Source organism: Nestor notabilis, unplaced genomic scaffold (assembly GCF_000696875.1).
Source record: "Nestor notabilis isolate BGI_N333 unplaced genomic scaffold, ASM69687v1 scaffold8145, whole genome shotgun sequence".
NCBI lineage: Eukaryota > Metazoa > Chordata > Aves > Psittaciformes > Psittacidae > Nestor > Nestor notabilis.
In genome coordinates this window covers 3,463-23,443 of record NW_009929811.1, presented here as the reverse complement: position 1 = coordinate 23,443, position 19,981 = coordinate 3,463, and the positions used below count along the sequence as shown (strand labels likewise).

The 19,981-nt window shown below is 49.1% G+C and overlaps 2 protein-coding genes across 2 annotated transcripts; one reads left to right on the top strand and one right to left on the bottom strand.

Moving 5' to 3' along the window:
• The first annotated feature begins 21 nt into the window (after positions 1-21).
• On the top strand, positions 22-8,783 carry TBL3 (transducin (beta)-like 3). Its single transcript, XM_010015163.1, has 22 exons — positions 22-62; positions 167-218; positions 295-387; positions 592-639; positions 922-1,063; positions 1,590-1,674; positions 2,306-2,473; positions 2,764-2,839; positions 3,260-3,356; positions 3,802-3,998; positions 4,139-4,280; positions 4,712-4,770; positions 5,256-5,359; positions 5,467-5,617; positions 5,756-5,986; positions 6,276-6,346; positions 6,739-6,895; positions 7,303-7,361; positions 7,834-7,937; positions 8,171-8,242; positions 8,387-8,545; positions 8,671-8,783. Exons 1-22 carry the CDS (start codon positions 22-24, stop codon positions 8,781-8,783), a joined length of 2,421 nt encoding a protein of 806 aa, XP_010013465.1.
• A 1,288-nt stretch (positions 8,784-10,071) lies between these two features.
• Positions 10,072-12,659, bottom strand: NOXO1 (NADPH oxidase organizer 1). Its single transcript, XM_010015162.1, has 7 exons — positions 12,585-12,659; positions 12,397-12,472; positions 12,001-12,181; positions 11,563-11,759; positions 11,213-11,326; positions 10,990-11,107; positions 10,072-10,735 (listed from the first exon to the last, which is right to left on the bottom strand). Exons 1-7 carry the CDS (start codon positions 12,657-12,659, stop codon positions 10,072-10,074), a joined length of 1,425 nt encoding a protein of 474 aa, XP_010013464.1.
• Positions 12,660-19,981: the final 7,322 nt, after the last annotated feature.

Below are 19,981 nucleotides of genomic sequence, written 5' to 3'. Positions count from 1 at the left end.
GGCCCGCATGTGGTGTCGGGCATGGAGGAGGAGGCCGCCAGCACCCTGCGCTTCAAGAGCAAGTGAGGAGGGAGCGGGGCTGGGCAGGGGTCTTGGCCGGGGCTGAAGGGGCCGCCGCGGTTTGGGTTTAACCGCCAGCCTGCGCGGGTCTCTCTCTGCCTTCCAGCTACGCCGTGTCGAGGAAGATCGAGCCTTTCTACAAGGGAGGGCGAGTCCAGGTAATGCCTGACCCGAGGCGGGGTTGGGAGCATCCCGGCTCTGTGGCGTTCCTGCTTCCCGTTCCCTTTCCTCCAGGTAAACCGAGATGGGAAGTTCATGTTCTGTCCGTGTGGGAACAAGCTCAATGTCATCGAGGTGGAAACGGGAGCTCTGCACAGCCTCCAGCAGGTGAGGGGGGTCCAGGCTCCTGGGGCCTTTCACTGCTGTCGGTCTAAAGCTTCCCTGAGCAAGGGCAGAATGAGGAGGTTCTAAACATGGGCAGATGTTACTTGTCTCTAAGTGCAGCTGGGAGCTGCTGTGCTCATAGAGAAGGGAGCTCGGAGAGCCTCCACGAGTGGTTTAACCATAGGGTTTTACCTTTTGTTTTCATAGGAGGAGGAGGAGGACATCACGGCGTTTGTTCTTAGCCCTGATGATGAGGTGCGTGTTTGCTTGGGGGGTTTCTTTGCTGTTCTATCATGCCTCCTGGTAAAGCCAGTGAAAGCTGAAGGCTGCTCTGCCTGTGCTTCCAGAGATCTCTATGGAGGTGCTTCTGTCTGTCTGTCTCCCCTCTGGGTTTGAGCCAGACAGAGGAACACTGAGAGGCTGAGCTCAAAGAGTATCACATCAGCTGGGATTCCCATGCGTTGTACACGGGCACAGGCAGAAACTGAACTCAGGTTAGTGACTAATTGTGCTCTCCTTCCCCTGGCTCTTGTGCAGATCCTCGTGACGGGGAGCCGGGCGCTGCTGCTGAAGCAGTGGAACTGGCGCGAGAACCAGTGTGTCCGCACGTGGAAGGCCGTGCACACGGCGCCCGTGGCTGCCATGGCCTTTGACTCTACCTCCACGCTGCTGGCCACAGGTACAGTCCTGCCTCACGGTCGCACAGTGGGAAGGGTGTCAAGTGGCCCTTCAGCTTCTGAATAATTCAGCTGAGCTGGACGCAGCCCGAGGTAGCGATGTCCTGAGGTCAGGCCGAGGCGGAGGAGGTTTTACCTAGATACAATGATGTCTGGGCAGGCAACAAGAGATCCTTTCAATGTTGTACCCAAAATATACTGAGCAAAACACTGGTAGATACCAGGCATCTATGAGGCAATGCAGCATAGTCATCCTGGTGTAGAACAGGGACTCCCGGAGGTAGAGGGGGTCAGGCATGACCGGTAACTTCATTGTACTTGAGGTCTGACAGTGAGCTGTCAGGTTTTGTCTGGCTCTCTGAGGGTGTAAGGTCCTCCCTGGGCTCCTCTTGCTGTGGGTGGTTGTTTCTGGATTCATTTTTCCTTCTGCTGCCTTTGCAGCATGTGAAATTTTACAGTTATTGATATGTTGGACCTCTTCTGTCTCTCTTCTCCATAATTCATTCTTACATGCCCTTGTTTTCCCAGGTGGCTGTGACAGCACCATTAAGATCTGGGATATGATCAAACAGTACTGCACACACAACCTAAAAGGATCTTCAGGAGTTGTACAGTAAGGAAGAGTCACATTTGTCCATCACTGGCATTAGCGTGGTGCTTGGGTGCTGGGATTGATGTGAAATGTCCTGAGTTAATGGAATGTAAAGGCCTGAGCAGGTTCTGGGCTCTCCAGCTTCCTGACTTGTGAGGTGTCTAGTGAAGGAGCAGGGCTATGACTGACGTTAGCCCAGAGAGGAAAGGGTTTGGTCAAGAAACTTGTTGGGATCTAAATGGAATATCTGTGCTTGGTAATGGATGTACTTCAGGAATGTGGAAGGACTGTCAAAGATCAGTTGTGAGTGGTTGGGAGAGGAACGAAGTCCATACACGTCGATGTCAATCAATCTATCATACCCTTTGTGTAGAATGCATATTTACTTAAACAGCCCAGAGAGGAAAGGGTTTGGTCAAGAAACTTGTTGGGATCTAAATGGAATATCTGTGCTTGGTAATGGATGTACTTCAGGAATGTGGAAGGACTGTCAAAGATCAGTTGTGAGTGGTTGGGAGAGGAACAAAGTCCATACACGTCGATGTCAATCAATCTATCATACCCTTTGTGTAGAATGCATATTTACTTTAATGTTAGGCTAATGCCAGATAGTTTATTCCTGTCCCATCCGAGTGCATCTCCTTCTGTCCAGCCTTGTGGAGTTCCACCCTGACACCTCCCGTCTGCAGCTCTTCTCCTCCTCAATTGACTACAAAATCCGCATCTGGGACCTGACTTCCAGCAAGTGTGTGGCTCTGTTGGATGGACACTTCAGTGCTGTCACCTCACTGGCATTTGCAGATGGAAACACGCTCCTTAGGTAGGAGCTTGCAGAGGTTTAGCCTGTCTTCACCTCCCAGAGACTGGGGGTTTCTTTAGGGTCCGGGGAGGTTCTGTGAGGAGAAGGGCTGCTACGATTATCCAGCCTCTGCTTTTGAGGGGTGTTTCTGGCAGTATCCTGTGCTGCCATAGGGAAGGCTGGTGCTTTGTTTCACGTGAGCCTCTTCAGAGGGGTGTTGAACCCCCACAGTTCCAAATTGGCCCTCAGAGCTCGAGTTCTCAGCCTGAGTTGAATGGATTTAGCACTGACACTGCTCTTTTACCTTCCAGTTCTGGCCGGGATAAAATCTGCATGGTGTGGGACCTGAAAACCAGGGAGAGCAAACACACTGTCCCTGTCTACGAGGTGAAGTTGAATTTCACTTATTCCTTTGAGATCCTTTGCAGTTTTTAGCTCAGTCCTACAATATCTCTCCCTCTTTAGGTTCCTCTGTATGGTGAAAGCGAGTTTCTCTCCTTTATACTTCCCAGATGCCTTAAAACTCTGTGTCTAAAGCTGTTTATTTTCTTCCTCTCCTTGCTTTGTGTGGTCATTCCAGGGCAGTTGAGGAAACTCATGCCACTGCTGCGTCCTCTGGCCCAGTGCTGGGGGAGGAAGGAAGGACACCTATGGCAAACCTTCATCCTCTCACTGCAGCTGTGCAGTGTGGGGCAGTAGTGTGGATGTGTGTGTCTATCAGCACTAGCAGGCTGTTCACAGCTCTGGTTGCTGAACTGGGACCCCAGTCCCTTGTGCTTAGCTGGTGTTTGTCCAATTCTCTTGCAGACGGTGGAAGCTGCTGTCTTGTTACCAGAAAAGGGAGATTTCTCTCAGCTGGGTGTGAAGAAGCAAGGGTTGCACTTTGTCACAGCTGGCAGCAAAGGTGGGTGTCCTGGCATGTCACTGCCGGATCTGGAGGCTCGGGAGGGATGGTACTTGAGATGCTGTGTTGCTGTTTTTCCTGGGATGAGTGTTCTTTGGGTGACAGAACCCTTGGGCTGTACTCCCGAGGGCTGGAGAGCAGAGCCTTCTCCTGAGTTCCTCCAGCAGCAGCAGGTGACCAGGACTGATCAGGCATGCTGTGGAGCTTTAACTATGTCTTCAAACTGCAATAAAGCTTGATTTGGACAGAAGAAGAAAAGCTTTGTGGCCTTTCACAAGGCCTTTCAGCATCCTTTCGTGCCACTGACTGGATGTCATTGCAGTCCTGCCTTAAAGCTGCTTAGATGTTTCCAGTAGGCAAGGCTAGAGTTTGTTTTATATTCTTTAGGTAATCACTGCCCAAACCAGGGTCTTTGATAGATAATTGAGACCATTATTCTTATCAGGTATTCTGAAAGTTTGGGAAGTGGCCACAGCTGCTTGTGTGTATTCCCAACCTGTGCCCTTTGAGCTGAAGGAGGAGGCCAGCGAGCGCAGCATCACCCAGTGCATGCTTGTGCCTGAGAGAAATGAGATTGTCACAGTGTCTGTGGAACACAACATTGTGTTCTATGATGCTCAAACTCTTCAGCTCAGGAAGCAGGTAACAACCCTCAGCCTCCCTTTTCCTCTTCCCTTATCCATGCTCCGGGATCAGGTCTGCTTCTGGGAAAAGCAGGTGCCATTCAGGACTTCCCTGACCAGCCTTTCCCTGTTCAACTGTTTCTGCTCTGCCTTCCTCAGCTCGCAGGTTACAACGACGAGGTTCTGGATGTGAAGTTCCTGGGCCCTGCTGATTCTCATGTTGTTGTGGCTACCAACAGCCCTCAGCTGAAGGTGTTTGAACTGGCAACATCACACTGCCAGATCCTCTACGGTCACACAGGTCAGTGGTCGGCTCTGATGTGGATGGGTGGGAGATGTGCAAGTGTGGCTTCATCTCCCACAGCCCTGATGTGGAGGCTGGAGTCTCTGCAACAGCATCACCAGAGGTGGTGGAGTTGTGTGTTCTCTGTTTTGCTGTCCTGGGTTTGCAAACACTGGTTTTCTTTTCCTGGGTCTGTGGGTTCTATCCCTTTCACTAGCAGTGAGATCAGTTGAAACGCGAGCTCCAGATGTAGGTGTGTGAGTGCAGTTTTGTGGCTGCAAGTGGCAGGGCGGCGCCCACACCCCAAGCCAGTCACTGTGTAGTGAGTGTGGACACCTTGTGTCCCAAACCTGTTCCCAGTCAGTAAGTGGTGGACTCTTATTTCACCCATTTCTGTTGTCCAATTTCAGTATTTCTTTGCATCTTACTGTGTTTTTTCCTCTGTTCAGAAACAATTCTTGCTCTGGATGTCTTCAGAAAAGGCCTGATGTTTGTCAGCTGTGCCAAGGTGTGTTATTTTTCTTCATTAAACCCTTTGTTCCTAGTGATCTTTATGGGACAGAGTTGTATTCCTTCTTGGTGCTCCAGAAAGGGCACAATTCCTGTCTGCTGTGTCCCTCCAAAACAAGGTTCTTCCATTATCCCTTTTTAACACCCCTGAAGAAATGGGATTGTATTTTATCAGCCTGAAAGGAGATGTCTCATTCTCTGAGCATCTTGGTTTTGCATTAGAGTTCAGAGGTACCATTAGTGTGAGACTGATGGGGAGCTGTGTTTAAAAATCCTCTTGGGAGCAAAGGTGCCAACTGCCCTGATACACCCAGAAATAAACCTCCACGCTGGCATCCCAGACTGCAGCGCACTGCGTGGCTGTGTCTGCCTCACCTCCTCCGAGGGATGCAGGCAGAGGTTCAAGCTCACGGATGTGGTGACTGCGTGGGGAACTGATCACTGCCCAAAAAGCACAGGGGGTTCTGTTCTCTGCTATTCCAGGACAAAAGCCTTCGAGTGTGGCGGATGAACAAAGACGGAAGGGTGATCTGTGTTGCCCAAGGACTGGGTCATGCTCACGGGGTTGGTGCTGTCTCTTGCTCAAGGTAATACAAATCAGATGAGGGTTTCCCTTTGCAAGGCGCGGGAGGAGAAGGTCTTTTTGTTTGTGTAGGTGAAGCTTCTTTACACTTGACATGTTTATTCCTTTCAGACTGAAAGAAAGCTTCATAGTAACCAGCAGCCAGGACTGCACAATCAAGATCTGGAATATCCCGGAATCCCTCACTTCCAAAGCAAAAGCAGCCTTGATCTCCAGCCCAGAAACCCTTCATGCAAAAGTGACTGAGAGGGGTCATAACAAGGTAAAGCCCCACCTGATCATAGAACATGCTTTTAGTACTGCCATCTTTCCCTCCTGTGCTGCACCCTGCTCTTATTACCTGTCCAACAGCTACAGCAAAGGCTTAAACTGCTTTGCACTCTCCGTGTGCCTTCCCTAGGACATAAACAGCGTGACAGTGTCCCCAAATGACAAGCTGATTGCCACGGGCTCGCAGGACCGGCTGGCCAAGCTCTGGTCCTGCTCTGATTGCTCTTTGCTGGGTGTCTTCACTGGACATAAGCGTGGGATCTGGTGTGTGCAGTTCTCCCCAGTGGATCAGGTCTTGGCCACCTCTTCAGCAGATGGGACCCTGAAGCTCTGGGGTATTCGGGACTTCAGCTGTTTGAAGGTAATGAGAACTCACACTGCCCCTTGCTCTAGGCAGCCTTTGTGTGCTACAGGGATTGATTTAAAGCTGCTTTCAAAAGAGAAGGTGCTGGTTAAGGCAGCTGAAATGTAGCAACATGCTCAAGGAAGAGCTATCCAGGTCTGGCCTTTTGCTCCCGGGTCTTTGAGGATAGAGGCTGCTTTTTGGAACTTATTTAGGCTTTAGGAGTGAATATTACCCTGTTGGAAGAGGACTCTCTCAAAGCCTGGCAGCAGCTCCAGCACTTGTGAGCCTCCTCTCTGTTTTCCAGACCTTTGAAGGTCATGATGCCTCTGTACTGAAGATCATCTTCGTCAGCCGAGGAACACAACTGCTCAGCGGGTAAGTGCCTGCACCAGGAGGCTGCAGGAAGAGGCTAAAACTAATCAGAAGGAGAAATCTCTTTGCTGGTATCAGCCTTATGTGTGTGATGGATTTAGTTTTGGAATGACTGATAGGAGGATGCCATGCTTATGCCAAGCTTTCTGCAGGGGCTGAATTACTTCCTTCTCCACTTCCACAGTAGGTTCTGCTGAGCTGCTGGGTTGGTGACATACCCTGTAGTTAGTGCATGAGAGCTGAGAGTGCATCTCACCCTTGGTATTTGTGGTTAATTCTGCTCCTATTCAAAAGGCATTGGAATGGCACAAATTTATCTGATATCTGAGGTGGGGCAGAGCCAGAATGGATCTATCCAATGATTCTTTTTGTTGTGTCTTTTTCTCTTCCAAAAGTGGTTCTGATGGTCTCCTAAAACTCTGGACAATTAAAACAAATGAGTGTGTGAAAACATTAGATGGCCATGAAAATAAAATCTGGGGTCTTCACTCCAACAAGCAAGATGATATGGTGGTGACAGGATCCAGTGACTCCTGCATCACGCTGTGGAAGGTACGGTACAGGGTGTTCCTGTGTTTCCTCTGGGATTAGTGATCAGGATGCAGCTGGAGAGCTCAGGGTTCCAGTGGCTCACTCCTCACTGTTCCAGCATGGCACGTGCTCTTTTCTGCACTTAGAAATCGGGTCACTAAGACCCATCTGGTGGTTTTGGGGTGTTTTTTGGCCATAGTGTATTTCCCCAGTTGATGCTGTAAAAGGAGCAGCAGATGGGGCTCAGCAGCCTGCCCAGTGCTGCTGTTCTAAAGGTGCTCTGGGGGGAAGTTGCTGGATTTAACACTGAAATTACATGACTTGGAGATGTTGCTGCAGAAACTGTTCTCCCGATCACTTGATGGCTAAATCAGAATTCATCTGTATTAAAGCAAGATTTGACAAAGTTGTATCCTGGCTTTTAATAGGATGTCACTGAAATTGAAGAGAAAGAAGCACAAGCTAAGGAGGAGGAGCAGATTATTAAGTAAGTTGATCCTGTGCAATGATGAGGTGTGAAGGACAAACTGTCCAGTGAATCTGTCCACACGTAGAGCCATCCAGCTCCCTCTGATCCAAACATTACATCATGGAGCTATTCAGAGGCTGGCAAGGCACACTAGTCTCGTCTGCTTTGTAGTTCCTGCAAAGCCTTGCTGTGATACTGTCAGCTTGACAACTGATTAGTCCCATGTGTATGTACTTCTAAGACAAGCAAAGTCAAAACCTGTTTTCACTTTCTCCTGCTTCAGCCAGCACTGAATAGTTCAGGGAGCCCCTGACTGTGCCAGGGTGATGATGTGCACAGTGAGAGCACCGAGGCATTCACTGGCAGCACCATTAACTTCCTGGTGGTAAACCTCAGCACGCTTAACTGCCAAATCTGCTGTTTTCTGTATAAACAGTTTATTTACCACCCAAATATTTACCTCCCCTCTTGATCCTGATTTGCTTTCCAGAGAACAAGAGCTTTCTAACCTGCTTCATGAGAAGAGGTATCTCAAAGCTTTAGGGTTGGCAATCTCTCTGGATCGTCCACACACGGTGTTGATGGTCATCAAAGGTGAGTCCATGTTGTGCTCTGAAGGCCCTTCTCTGCCCTCTCTGCCTTCCAGAACATCTCTTCTAGTAGACAACTACAGTCTAATTGTCTGGAAGCCTCAGTTTTCCCTTTCTCCTGTGACTCCTGTTTTCCTCAGTGGGATCACCCCAGATGACAAAGGGTCTCCCTGCTCTCAGCCCATGGGTGCAGGGGCTGGACTCTTGCACGGAACTCTTCATGTCTCTTTCCTACAGCCATCCTCAAGGAAACTGATGGGAGAAAGCACTTGGAAGAGAACATTGTTCGGCTCCGAAAGGATCAGAAAGGTTTGTTGAAACATGGTTTAAGTGCTAAAACCTTTAGGTTGTCCTTGTGACAGCTCAAGAAAGGGTTCTGGGTATGTTTGTTCCGCCCTGGGCTTGTCAGTTACGGTGCAACTGGCAGCATGTGCAGATTTCCTTCCTCCCTAGAGGCTGTGTTAACATTCCTGGTGACATGGAACTCCAACTCCCGGAACTGCCACGAGGCCCAAGCTGTTGTTGAAACCCTCCTGAAGCACGAAGCACCAGAGACCCTCCTGCAGTACTCGGGCATTAAACCTGCTGTGGAGTCCCTGCTGCCCTACACCGGTGAGTCGCGCTGCAGGAGCAGTGAGCCTCAGGACACCTCCAGTTGTGAATATTCCCTGTTTGCCGTGGTTTAAAGGAGACATTCCCTGTTGTGGTGAGCAGAGGTGGCATTTCTCTCTCTGCAGAGCGCCACTTCCAGAGGCTGAGCCGATTGCTACAGGCCACCATGTTCATTGACTTCATGTGGCAGAACATGAAGCTGGGTGATGCAGCCCAGCAGGAAGACGTGACTCTGTGAGCCTGATTCCACCAGGAATTCCACTGATTCCTGGCCTGCTTCCTGCCAGGTATGGCAACTCCACTGCTCCTGGTTTGTAATAAATTTTTCTAAGTTTTCATTTCTACCACGTGTCCAACATTCATTTTCCTTGGGCTTAATGAGAGGAAAGGGTCATTTCTTTGCTCAAGCTGTGGTTTCCCTTTGTATCTTCATGCCCTGAGTTTTCATGCCCAGACACTTAAACAGCTTTTAGCTTGGAGAAAAGGCAGAACCTGGCTCTTTACTGGGGATTTAAAGACTTTATGGAGTTGGGAGATGCTACTGGCAATGGCATATCCTATCCCAAAGCCCAGTGGGGCAGTGTAAGTATAAAACCCAAGCATCTTCATAATATCTTATAGATATTTAACCTCTTTATTTTGTAGACAATGTATAAAATGTAGAACAACAAACACCTCACAAGTTGGTTAAACTGCTTGTTAAAAAAAATTCAGATACCTGGGAGAATAACTAAAATTAAAGGTAACAATCTATATTAAAGTCTTAAGTTATCCTGTAACTATTTTTCTGACTCAGTTCTAGCAGATGAGTTTAGGATGAGAATTTCAGTAACTTGCAGACCTCCTTGAAAGAGGAATGTTTTGTTCCTAAAAATGGGCTCTGGCCCCTGCCCCAGCTGGGAACGAAGTTGTGATACACCCGCTTGTTTGTGTGCCTGCACAGACAGCACCGTAGGGAAGAGTCAGAAGTGAGGGTTCCAGCCAACAAGTACTTATGTTTTCTGCCACGCAGCAGATCCAGCCAGTTCAGGTAGTTGAGGGTCAGTTCTGCACTATCTGAGTTGATTTAAACTTTAACCAAACCAAACCTCCCAAACGCACATCAACAATCAAAGAGTTTTATAAAAATCTATAGAACAGGGGGTTCAGATAAAAGCCATTCACATGGCTGCACCATCCTCCCCCTACTGCTAATGGTAGCTCTGGATTTCTCCACATCCCTCACTGTCTGGGTTTCACTCCTCTGCTCTCCTGGTGGCTGCGGTGTGGGGAATAATGCAGGAATGATTGTGAGTACCTGCCTGAGGGAGAATTACCTGTGTTCAAAGTGACCTCTGACTTATACAGGAGCTGCCTTGACCCCCCCTGTAAGTTAAACCACTCGAGCCTCCAGTAGAGCCACTCCCTGGCCACCCTGTGCAGGCTGCACGTGAATCAGAGGCTGTTTGTGTGTTCCTTGGGATCTAACAATGTCCTTGGATAGCGACGTTCCCAAGCCCTGCTTCTCCCAGGGCTCCCATGGGATGTTAGTGAGGGAGTGACTGGCCCAGGGCTAGATCCGTGTCTCCTGGAGCACAAGCTGGAGGCAGGGAGCAGAGCCCGGAGCGCTGCAGCGCGCGCTTGGTCACTGTGCTGCACCTCTGCAGGATCTCCTGGGCCGAGGGGCGCGCGGGCACCTTGGGCACGCAAGTGGCCACGTCTGGCTCAGTGAGGGAGGAGCTGAGATCAGCTGCAGATGACTCCACAAAGCCAGAATCATTCCTGTCCTTGGGGGTGAGGCGTGGAGACTTGGTGCTGTGCATGGCCAAGGCATGGCCCAGGGGAGGGCTCCGGGTCTGCTCCACTTCAGGCAGGGATCTCGACAAGTCAGGCTGCCAGCTCAGCTGTCCATCCCGCTCCCTGCTGCTGCCCGAGCTCAGGGATGTGCTGTCTGACTCCAAGTCTGGGGTGGAGCTGGCCCTGGGCAGAGACCTTGATCTGCTTCTCAGAGAGCTCAGGTCCTCTTCACAGTCAAGGGAAGAGCAAACCTGGACCCTGTGCTCACCCAGAGGCTGTGGAGCCATCGGGGAGGAGCAGAGGTTTGGGGTGGAGATGTGGAGCCCGCAGTTCATGATGGTCTGGAGCTTGTGGTGGGGGTTCTTGTAGGGCTGGAGGCACATGGAGGGCAGGTAGCCAGTACAGTTGTTGTATCTGAGGGGGACGGATGAAAAGCAACACTAGAAAGAGCCCTTCTCCCACCTCAGACCAAGGGGAGGCAGGTGAGGACTCAGCTCAATACTGTACAGGGAGTGTGAGGAAAGAGAAACCAGCCCTAGCCAAGGGCAGCCAGCTCAGGGGGAGCTCCTTGGCACCCTACTTAAGGAGTGAGCAAGAAGCTTCTGCAGCAAGTAACCAGTTCCCTCAAAGAATGAAAGCTTTGGAAATGCTTTGGGAAAGCCTCTTACCGGATAAGCCACCAGCCATCCTCTGATTTCCTGACCACCTCCACCATTGTTCCGTTGTTCAGCGAGAGCTCATCTGCCTCCTGAGACTCATAGGCCCTCACAACAAAGTACAGGCTGCCTGCAGAGAGAGGGGGAGGTTGGGTTTGCCTTGCAGGGAAAATGCCTCCATCCTTGTGTTTTGAAGGAGGAATGTGGGGTCCCAGGGAGCCAGCAGCAGACTTACCCTCCTTGTCTAAGCAGAAGGAATTCTGGATGTCCTTGTGGACATCAATCTCTTCCAGGTAGGAGGCTGGGAACCAGGCTATCTGCTTGTCTGCGTTCTCCACTAGCCACCACCCTGCAGCAAACAGCAAAGAAAGGGTTTTGACAGCCTGAAGATGACCATAATCCCTGGGTGGGGGCTGCTCTGCCCCAAGAGACAGGACATTGTGCAGAGCAGCTCGGTGCCTCGCTGATGCCACGCTGACATGTTGTTCTTTTCTCCTGTGTAAATCCAGGTGAGCACACCACAAAACCCTATGAATCCATCTCCACCCTCCCTCCCTGAAACTGAAGATTCCCAGTCAAACATACCAGTCATGTCCTTGATTAACACTTCAACTATTTCCTTCTTAGTGACTTTGAAAGTCTTGTTCTTTGTGTCTTTGGTTTCGAAGGTTTCGAGGCAGCGGTAGCTCTGGGAGGCCTGAGGCAGCGTAATGCAGGAGGGCTGCTGCTGCTGTGACTGGGCTTTCTTCTCCCCTCCGATGTCTGATGGTATGATCACAACACTGCAAAGCAAAGTTCGGTATCTGCTTACTGAAAACTCACATGAAACCTTGAGCTTAGTGTTAATTTTGGTAAAACTCTCTAGCAGCAGGTTCAGAAAAGCTCAGGCATCAGAAACCACATAAGCATGCATTAGAGCAGTCACGAGAGCTTCCTGGTACGTAACTGTGCTACCATATTCTCCTCCACCCCTATCCTGGAACACTTCTGTTTCATGAAGACGCTACAAATACGATTCCATACCTGTTCTTAGGAAAGGAGGGATCTAAGTCTTGGGTCTGTGCCTTGAAAAACTGAATCACATCTTCACCCTGGGAGATCTTTGCAGCTGTTTTCAGCAGCTCCTGGGAGTAAGTTTCCAGCAGTTTCAGCATCTCCAGGCACCTGTCTGGCTTCCCACTCCTCCTCTGCTTTGCATTTGCATCTTTGAAAGAGCAAAGCTGGTGTAAGACAACAATGGCTCTGGTCCTTACTAGACACAAGCATGCTGCTGTAACCTAGTCCTGGCTGCTATGAGCAGGAGCAAGCACTTAATCTGCTCCAGGGGAAGGTCATAGGCTGAATTCTGTCTTATCTGTAACAACTGTCCCCCACAGCTCTGCTGTGTTTGTGGGTCCATCAGAGATTTGTTCTCCTTACCTTTAAACCTGGGCAGTGTCCGGTCCGATCTCTTGAGTGAGCCACTCTCGATGGGGAATTTTCTCTTCAGCTCTTTCTAAAAGCAAAGAGAAGGAGAGAACAGTGGTGCTTTGCAGCCCTGACACACTGCTGGGCTCCTTCCCCCTCCCCACCATGGAATCCTATTTTCTGGGAGATAATTCACTTACATGGAATCTCTTGAAGTCCTCAAATGTCCGGTAGATGAGAATGTTGGTCTGGTCTGACCAAGACACAAACATCATGTAGTTCTGGAAAGAGAAAAGAAATGCATTTTTAATCACAGCTTCAATATTGGGTGCTTTCAAGCAACCCGCATGTGCCAGGGGCTCTGGTTTAGTGCTGGCTTCAGGCTGCAAGACTGTCACATGCAAAAATGGAATTAAACATCAGATCTACAAAAATATTTCCTTAATTTTAGGGCCCCAAATGGATATTCAATAACTTGCTGTTGAAACCAGAGGAATTTTATGATACAGAACAGAAAGAGAGCAGAATCTAAAAGATCACAGTTTTCTTATGATATTAAGATATTATGATTGAAAAACAAGTCCAAGAGCCCCCTGTCCACCACAAGGCTCTAATTCCAACACTGCAGGGAAATGAGCAAACATACCCCTGTAAGAGCAGCTCAGAAAACCCTCTGGTGTCCCAATCTGTAGATAATATTTAAGGAGGAAAATAAATAAATCAGAAGAAACCCCAACATTAAAGTACCTTCTGCTTTCTGCACTGCATCAAGCCGACAGCCTTCACATCCACTGGGTACCTGGTGCAGCTCATCCTCCCCAGCCTCTCCTCCTTCCCCAGGGTAGTTGGAGGCTGAGCAGAGATGTGGCTCTGGACACAGCTAGGGTGGTTAAATACCCTGGAGCAGGAGGCAGGGCACAGGCGTTCCCGCTTCCTCCTCCACCCACTAACCTGGCAGAAATTCCATAGTTTGGCAAACTACTGTGTGCCTTTTACCTGCTCTGAACATGCAAATACTCCCAGTGCAGATGCAAGGGCAGAGTTCAGAGGGCTGCAGAGAAGCATCTTACTTTACCTTATCTTAATGCATCACATCCTTACCAGAATCCTGCCAGGAAGCGAGCCTGGCCCTGTGCCTGCTCCTGTTAACATCCCTGTGTGTCAGGAGCTCACAAGGGCAGCGATACCTACGGTGCACTGACTACACTGCCAGGGATGGATGTGTTGTGTTTATCCCTATATTGCCATATATGTTTTATATGGCAATATCTACATATAACATATATAAATAACACATATAATACGTGGTGTTATATGCAGCTGCACTCACACCAGCCCCAAAACCTGGTTAACGCCATGGTTCGTTGTAAAGCACAGCTCAAGCACAACTTGATTACAGATCTCTTCTCTTTGTCCCATCTGCTAAACACTTTTAAGTGGATTCCTGGTAGCTCTTAGATTTAAGTGGGTTTCTTGCACGCTCTTAGAACTTAGTGGGAGATGCTGATGCCAATGTTGCTGAGCAAAGGATGAACAAACACATCCCCGGGGCATAAGTGAAAAGGTCCCAGAGCTTCTTGAGTGTAAATACACAGTGGAGACTCAGCTCCAAGAGCCCTGCACCCTGTCCTGCATCAAGGATCCCCATACACCCCCAGGGTGACCCACAGCTCATCCCACAGCCAGCTCCCACTGCCCAGAGGCATTGCAAGCCCCATAATTGCAGCCCTGGAAGCCTGTCCTTTCACTGCACATGCCTTCAGTGTGCCTCAGGTTATGACTTGGCTGATGGGCAGCGCGTGATCAAACCGCCTTCTCCAACCCCCCTCCTCCTCCTCCTCTTTGATGAAGCCTGAATTGAATCATTATTGTTATTGGAGCCCAAATTGAGAGCTCAGCCCTGCCTTCCCTTTCATTTTCCAATTACACCTGGTGTCCCAAAGCCCTCGACAGCAGGGACAGATCTTTCATCTACCAACCTCCCCCCGCAGAATCTGAATAGGAAGGGAAATAAGATTCCTTCTGGATGGCCAGAAAAAATGGTGAGTAGGGTCTTGGTTTGCATTTCATGAGCATGTGAGGCTGCTCCTGCACAGCAGGCTGGCATTTTCTAGGGCCAGAAGTGCTTTCGTTGCAGTTCAATCTGTTGTTGCTGGATATCTGCCCTCTGTTGGGAAGGGAAACTTATACAGCGAGCACTTCAGTTCTGTGGGCCCATGCGGTGGGAAAACCCCTTCAATGGCATCTCCCAGGCACTTCCTGGCCCATGCACCGGACAGGAGCTGCCCTGCAGAGAGGTGATGCAGAGCAGGTCACTGCCCTTATCAGCGCCGGAATGGGACCCTCCATCCCTCTGTTCACACAGGGTTCAGCAAAAAGTATGTGTTTCCACTAGAGCAGGTTGCTCCAAGCCCCTGTGTCCAACCTGGCCTTGAACACTGCCAGGGATGGGGCAGCCACAGCTTCTCTGGGCACCCTGTGCCAGGACCTCAGCACCCGCACAGGGAAGAGCTTCTACCTAAGAGCTCATCTCAATCTCCCCTCTGGCAGGTTCAAGCCATTCCAAGAGTATAAAGGTTTAAATGTATTTACCTTGGATGGGAAAAGCTAAAGATGATTAAGACCTTAGAGGAGCTGCAATCTCTATGCACCGGACAGCACATTGCTGCACAGAGGCAGGTACTGCAGGTGTTGGTGAAAAAGAGAAGAGAAGGAAACAGCCTTGGGTTTGGCAATTCCTAGTTCCAAAGGCTTTGCTGTATTCCACCATTGTCAGGGAATTCAAGAAGGGGGGGTGTCAAAACCACGTAATTAAATGTTACATCAGGAAGGTGAAACTACAAGGGGTTTGCAAATCACAGAATCATGGAATGGTTTGGGTTGGAAGGGACCTAAAAGCTCATCCAGTTACGGACCAAAAAGCCCCACCGTGTCCCGTCCCCCTGCCACTGGCAGGGACACCTTCCACTAGAGCAGGTTGCTCAAATCACTTGAGGCTGAAGAGCCAGTGTGCAGCTGGGAGAGCTGGTTTCCTGGGAGAGACTGGTTGGTGACAGGGACCTCAGATAAAGCAAAGTGTCAGCAAAACTACTCAAAACTCAATAATTAGTTATGGAGAGAGCACACTGCAGAAGAGAGGTATGGGAGAGAGTGGCCAAGCACTACTCAAGACATAACACCACTTCCGGTGTCATCCTGGAGTGCCTGGTTTAAGGTCTGTAGTTACAGCAGTATCATTGCCTTGTTGTTATCAAGTTTGATGTCATGAAACTGCTCAAGAGCCTGATCCAAGAGTCATGTCATCTTGGCTTAGTGACGTTATCTGTGGAAGAGAAGGAAGGGCCAGGCCACGTTGCTTCTGCACCAGCACAAGTGCTCCTCCATCACTGCAAAGCCCTGAGAGCTCAGCACCTTTGATACTGGGAGGGATGATGACCAGAAGAGGCCAATAATTCCACTACATTTGAGCACACTTACTAAAACCCCCAAACCCCCCCCTTCTCCTGCCGTTGTCAGGTTTACTCGGTATCTTCTACAACTTCCATGTCATCCTGTCATAAACTGGTACCTCGTGTGTAATCATTAACCAAAGGGGAGGAGTGGTCTGCCTGGAAAAGGTAACACTCAGCAAGTATTGCTGGGCACTGCTGTTTCATTGTTAGCATTTATTTGCATAGGTTTTGAGGAGAGCAATTTCTTCTTTCCTTAATCATTTTACAAGGTACAAAAGAGATCATAAATTAACAAGTCATGTGTAGGAGTGGACTGTCCAGCTTTGGCAAGACTGAGGAAACACAAGTTTTCCTCCATAATAAGTGTTGTTTTGCAGCCTGCTGTAAAAGAAAAGAAAGCCAGACATGCCTTGTAAAGGTGAAGCTCTGCCTCCAGCTATGCCAGGAGCATCACTACTGCCATAAAGAGCTGCTCTGGGTATATGAAATACTGGTTGTGTCACAGGAATGGACTAAGGTGTAGTCATGGGGAGTCCCACCAGAGTCCCTGCCCCAAAGAGCCCACTCTGAAGGACAGGGCAGAACATCCAGTGGCTTTGGGGAGTCCCAGCCACCCAGGCTGCCCCCTCTGCTGTCTCTCTTACAAGAACAGCTTCCCACCTCTGAGTGTGAAATCTCTGTGTCAAATAAACACTGAGGGTCTGGTTTTCTTTTCATTCCAGTATGGATCAGGAATAACTTAATCCAGTGTGTTTACAGCAGCCTAGGTGGGACAAGTGCCTGGACCAACCCTTCAGAGAGCCAAATGAGAGGCAGAAATAGAGTTTGAGTGTGCAGATGCTCAGGGCAGCCAAAGGCAGCTCTTCACCAGCTCCACCACAGCCATTGTCTAAGTCTTCCAAGCAATGGCCTTGCCACAAATACCCACACACGAAAAAGAGGAGAAGGCCTGTTATGAACATCCTTTACCACATACAGAAGTCAGGTCTGGGCTGGTTAGTGACCTGTAGATGGCCGCGTATCTGTGTGGCTCTAAATTGGTTCTCTTTCTATGCCTAGAACAGGAGGAACTGCTAGAGGTTAGACTCAGCAACCTCTTGCAAACTCACCAGGGAAAGGCAAAGAGAGAAAAAGTCCTCAAACCACCCTTGAGAAGCTACAGCTGCAAGAAAAAGATATGGAAAGGAGCCACAGGCACAGCCAAGGGGAGTCTCGCCTGGAATGATACTGATAGGAAAGCTTCATCTTTTCCCACCATCACCTTCAGGATCAAACCCTGCCCTTTGCTGTTCTTGAAGGTCACCTGTGATAGCCCATGACCTATCAGCACCTTTAATGAAAAGCCCAGCTGCTAAAAGCTGATTTTAAGAGTACAATGAGGGTTTAGACTTCAAATAAAGAGACTCTTACTAAAAAAAAAATCATCATAAAAAGTCAGACACTGGAGTTGACAAAAACATCCTTCACCTCCCAAACAAAGGAAGTAGTTAAACTTTCACACAGGCTGAGATGAGAGATTTTGCAATATCTGATCCAGGAGAAGGTATTTCATTTCCTCCTGATTTCAGCAGCTGCTGCAGGCACTAAAGCATTTTTCAGTGGCCAGAGGAATCTGATTCAGAAATCCCTTGAGCACATGCAGCAGCACTTCTCTGTTTCTGTTCTCTGCTGGCTCAGGCTGATAAGGCAGTGTTTGCTGGAAGGGAGACAAAGGAATTCTGCAGTGCTGCTACCTAAGTGCAGTCTTGGAAACAGTCCAGCCAGCAAGGCCTCATTTTTTACCAGCCCTTGTTTTGCCTTTTCCACAAGGAAACCCCTTGCCAGCACTTATCAGCACCAGTGTGGCAGCAGGGCAGTGACTGTCCCCCTGCACCGGGCACTGCTGAGGCTGCACCTCGAATTCTGTGTCAGCTCTGGGCCCCTCACTAAGAGAGACATTGAGGTGCTGGAGTGGGGCCAGAGAAGGGCACCGGAGCTGGAGCAGGGCCTGGAGCACAAGTGTGATGAGGAAGGGCTGAGGGACCTGGGGGGTTTAGTGTGGAGAAGAGAAGGCTCAGGGGGGACCTTATTGCTCCCTACAAGTGCCTGACAGGAGGATGGAGCCAGGAGGGGGCTGATCTCTGCTCCCAAGGAACAAGGGATGGGACAAGAGGAAATGGCCTCAAGCTGCATCAGGGGAGGTTTAGGGTAGATATTAGGAAAACTTTCTTCCATGAAAAGGTTGTCAAGCTTTGGAACAGGCTGCCCAGGGCAGTGGCGGAGTCAGCATCCCTGGAGGGATTTAAAAGACGTGCAGATGTGTCACTTGGGCACATGGTTAGTGGTGGGCTTGGCAGTGCTCGGTTAACAGCTGGACTTGATGATCGTAAAGGTATTTTCAACCCTAAACAATTCTGTAAGTCCCACTCCTTTTAATCTGCAATCTCCTGCAATGATCTCATGCTGGGACATCTCTGCTTATTGCCTCACACAGGAGTCCAGGGCTCAAGACATGGGGGTCCTGCTCCTCCCAGATCACTGACAGCATGGTATAAAATCACAGCATTGCATCAAATGCCTCCAAACCTCACAGCAGCCATCTGAGAGGGGTGAAAGAACAGAGGAAACTTGGAATGCCCTTGGGATCCACCTGCCCAGCCCAGGGAGAAAGCTGCCTCTCACAGGAGGTTTGCTGGCTGCCTGGGGCACACTGAACAGGCTGTTCACCAAGCACTTGCTGCAATAACTCCCTAGCTCCTTTGTAAAAGTGGCATGTTTTTCTAACATGTTTTTCTAAGGTGATGAAAAGGACAAAAGCATAATTCAAGAAGAAAACTTCCATGAAGGATGAGGATGTAACTTAACCTGCTGCAAGAGAAAGTTTCCTGCATCATATCCTACAGAAAAGAAAAAGGTGTTTGATGAGTGTGTTGCATGGTACGAGGCCACGTGTGTGTTTACATGCTGGGCCCCAGCTATGGGATGTGAAGGATACAGAAGGCAACGGTGAGTTTCTAAAGTGTTCCAAGCCCCTGACCTGCACACTCCAACATCCATCAGGGGAAAATCCCAACATCCCAGCAGCACAACCTGTACGGCCAGTGGCACGTGAAACAAGCACTGGAGAATGTGTACAAATACTGTGTTCACTTGGGCCAAATCTATTCTTACTTGATGCTGAAAACAGGGAAGTCTGATTAGAGACAAGAGCAGGGACAAGACCATTGTATTCCTCCCAGATTAGTCAGAGATTGCTCGTCCTATTCTTACCCTTTCCTCATTCCCCACTGCTACTGACAAGCACAATATGCAAAGTGTCTTATCTCTCCAGTTCACCTTTATTTTCAGAGCAAAGCCAAAACACTTGTGTTCCTTCAGAAAACAGGGAAAAGACAATATTTAATCCTCCCTCATAAATTTGGCAGGGAAAAGTGTAATGAGGAAGAACTGTTTTTTTGTTAATGTTTAATTCTTAATGATTCCACACGTTCTCATAGCTATTGTTAGCTGAGAAAAATCTTTCTTCACCTCCGATGGAAACTTACAACTGACCACTTGCTTTGACCTACTTCTAGAAGAAGAAATCACCCCAAAATCAGGGAGACCTGCACTGCTGGAGATCTTGTGCTTTATTTTTCAAGCGCACAAAAGGAACCCCCCAATTTTGCTGTGTTTGTGCTCAGAATGCATTAACTGAGTCCATGGATGCTTGGAGAGGTCTGGGATGTTGAAAACTGACTGGAGCAAACATAAACACCAGAAATTCTGAATCCTCATTTTAATCAGCAAGAGGATCCACACATAAAACCAGCACAAACTTGAAAATAACACTGCAGCCTCTGGTATAGACCCCAGATGTGAGCAAGGCAGAGGCACACGTAAACTCTGTGCCAAGCCTTAGACTGTTTTGAGCAAGTTCAGACAGCTCTGGATGGATCTGAACTGACATCAGTGTGTCATCATTCACTGGCAGTGAAGTGTGGCAGCATGGCAGCACACTCCTTCCTGGAAACTGGGAGATAAATTCACACCTTGGGAAATTTTGCAGGTGATGCACTTCTTGTACACAGGCAAAACTGCTCAATGTGATTCACTCACCTGGAAATACACATTATTTTTTCTGTTGTTCTGTTTTCCTAGTTGCGTGTAATTTCACAAACAGCTGC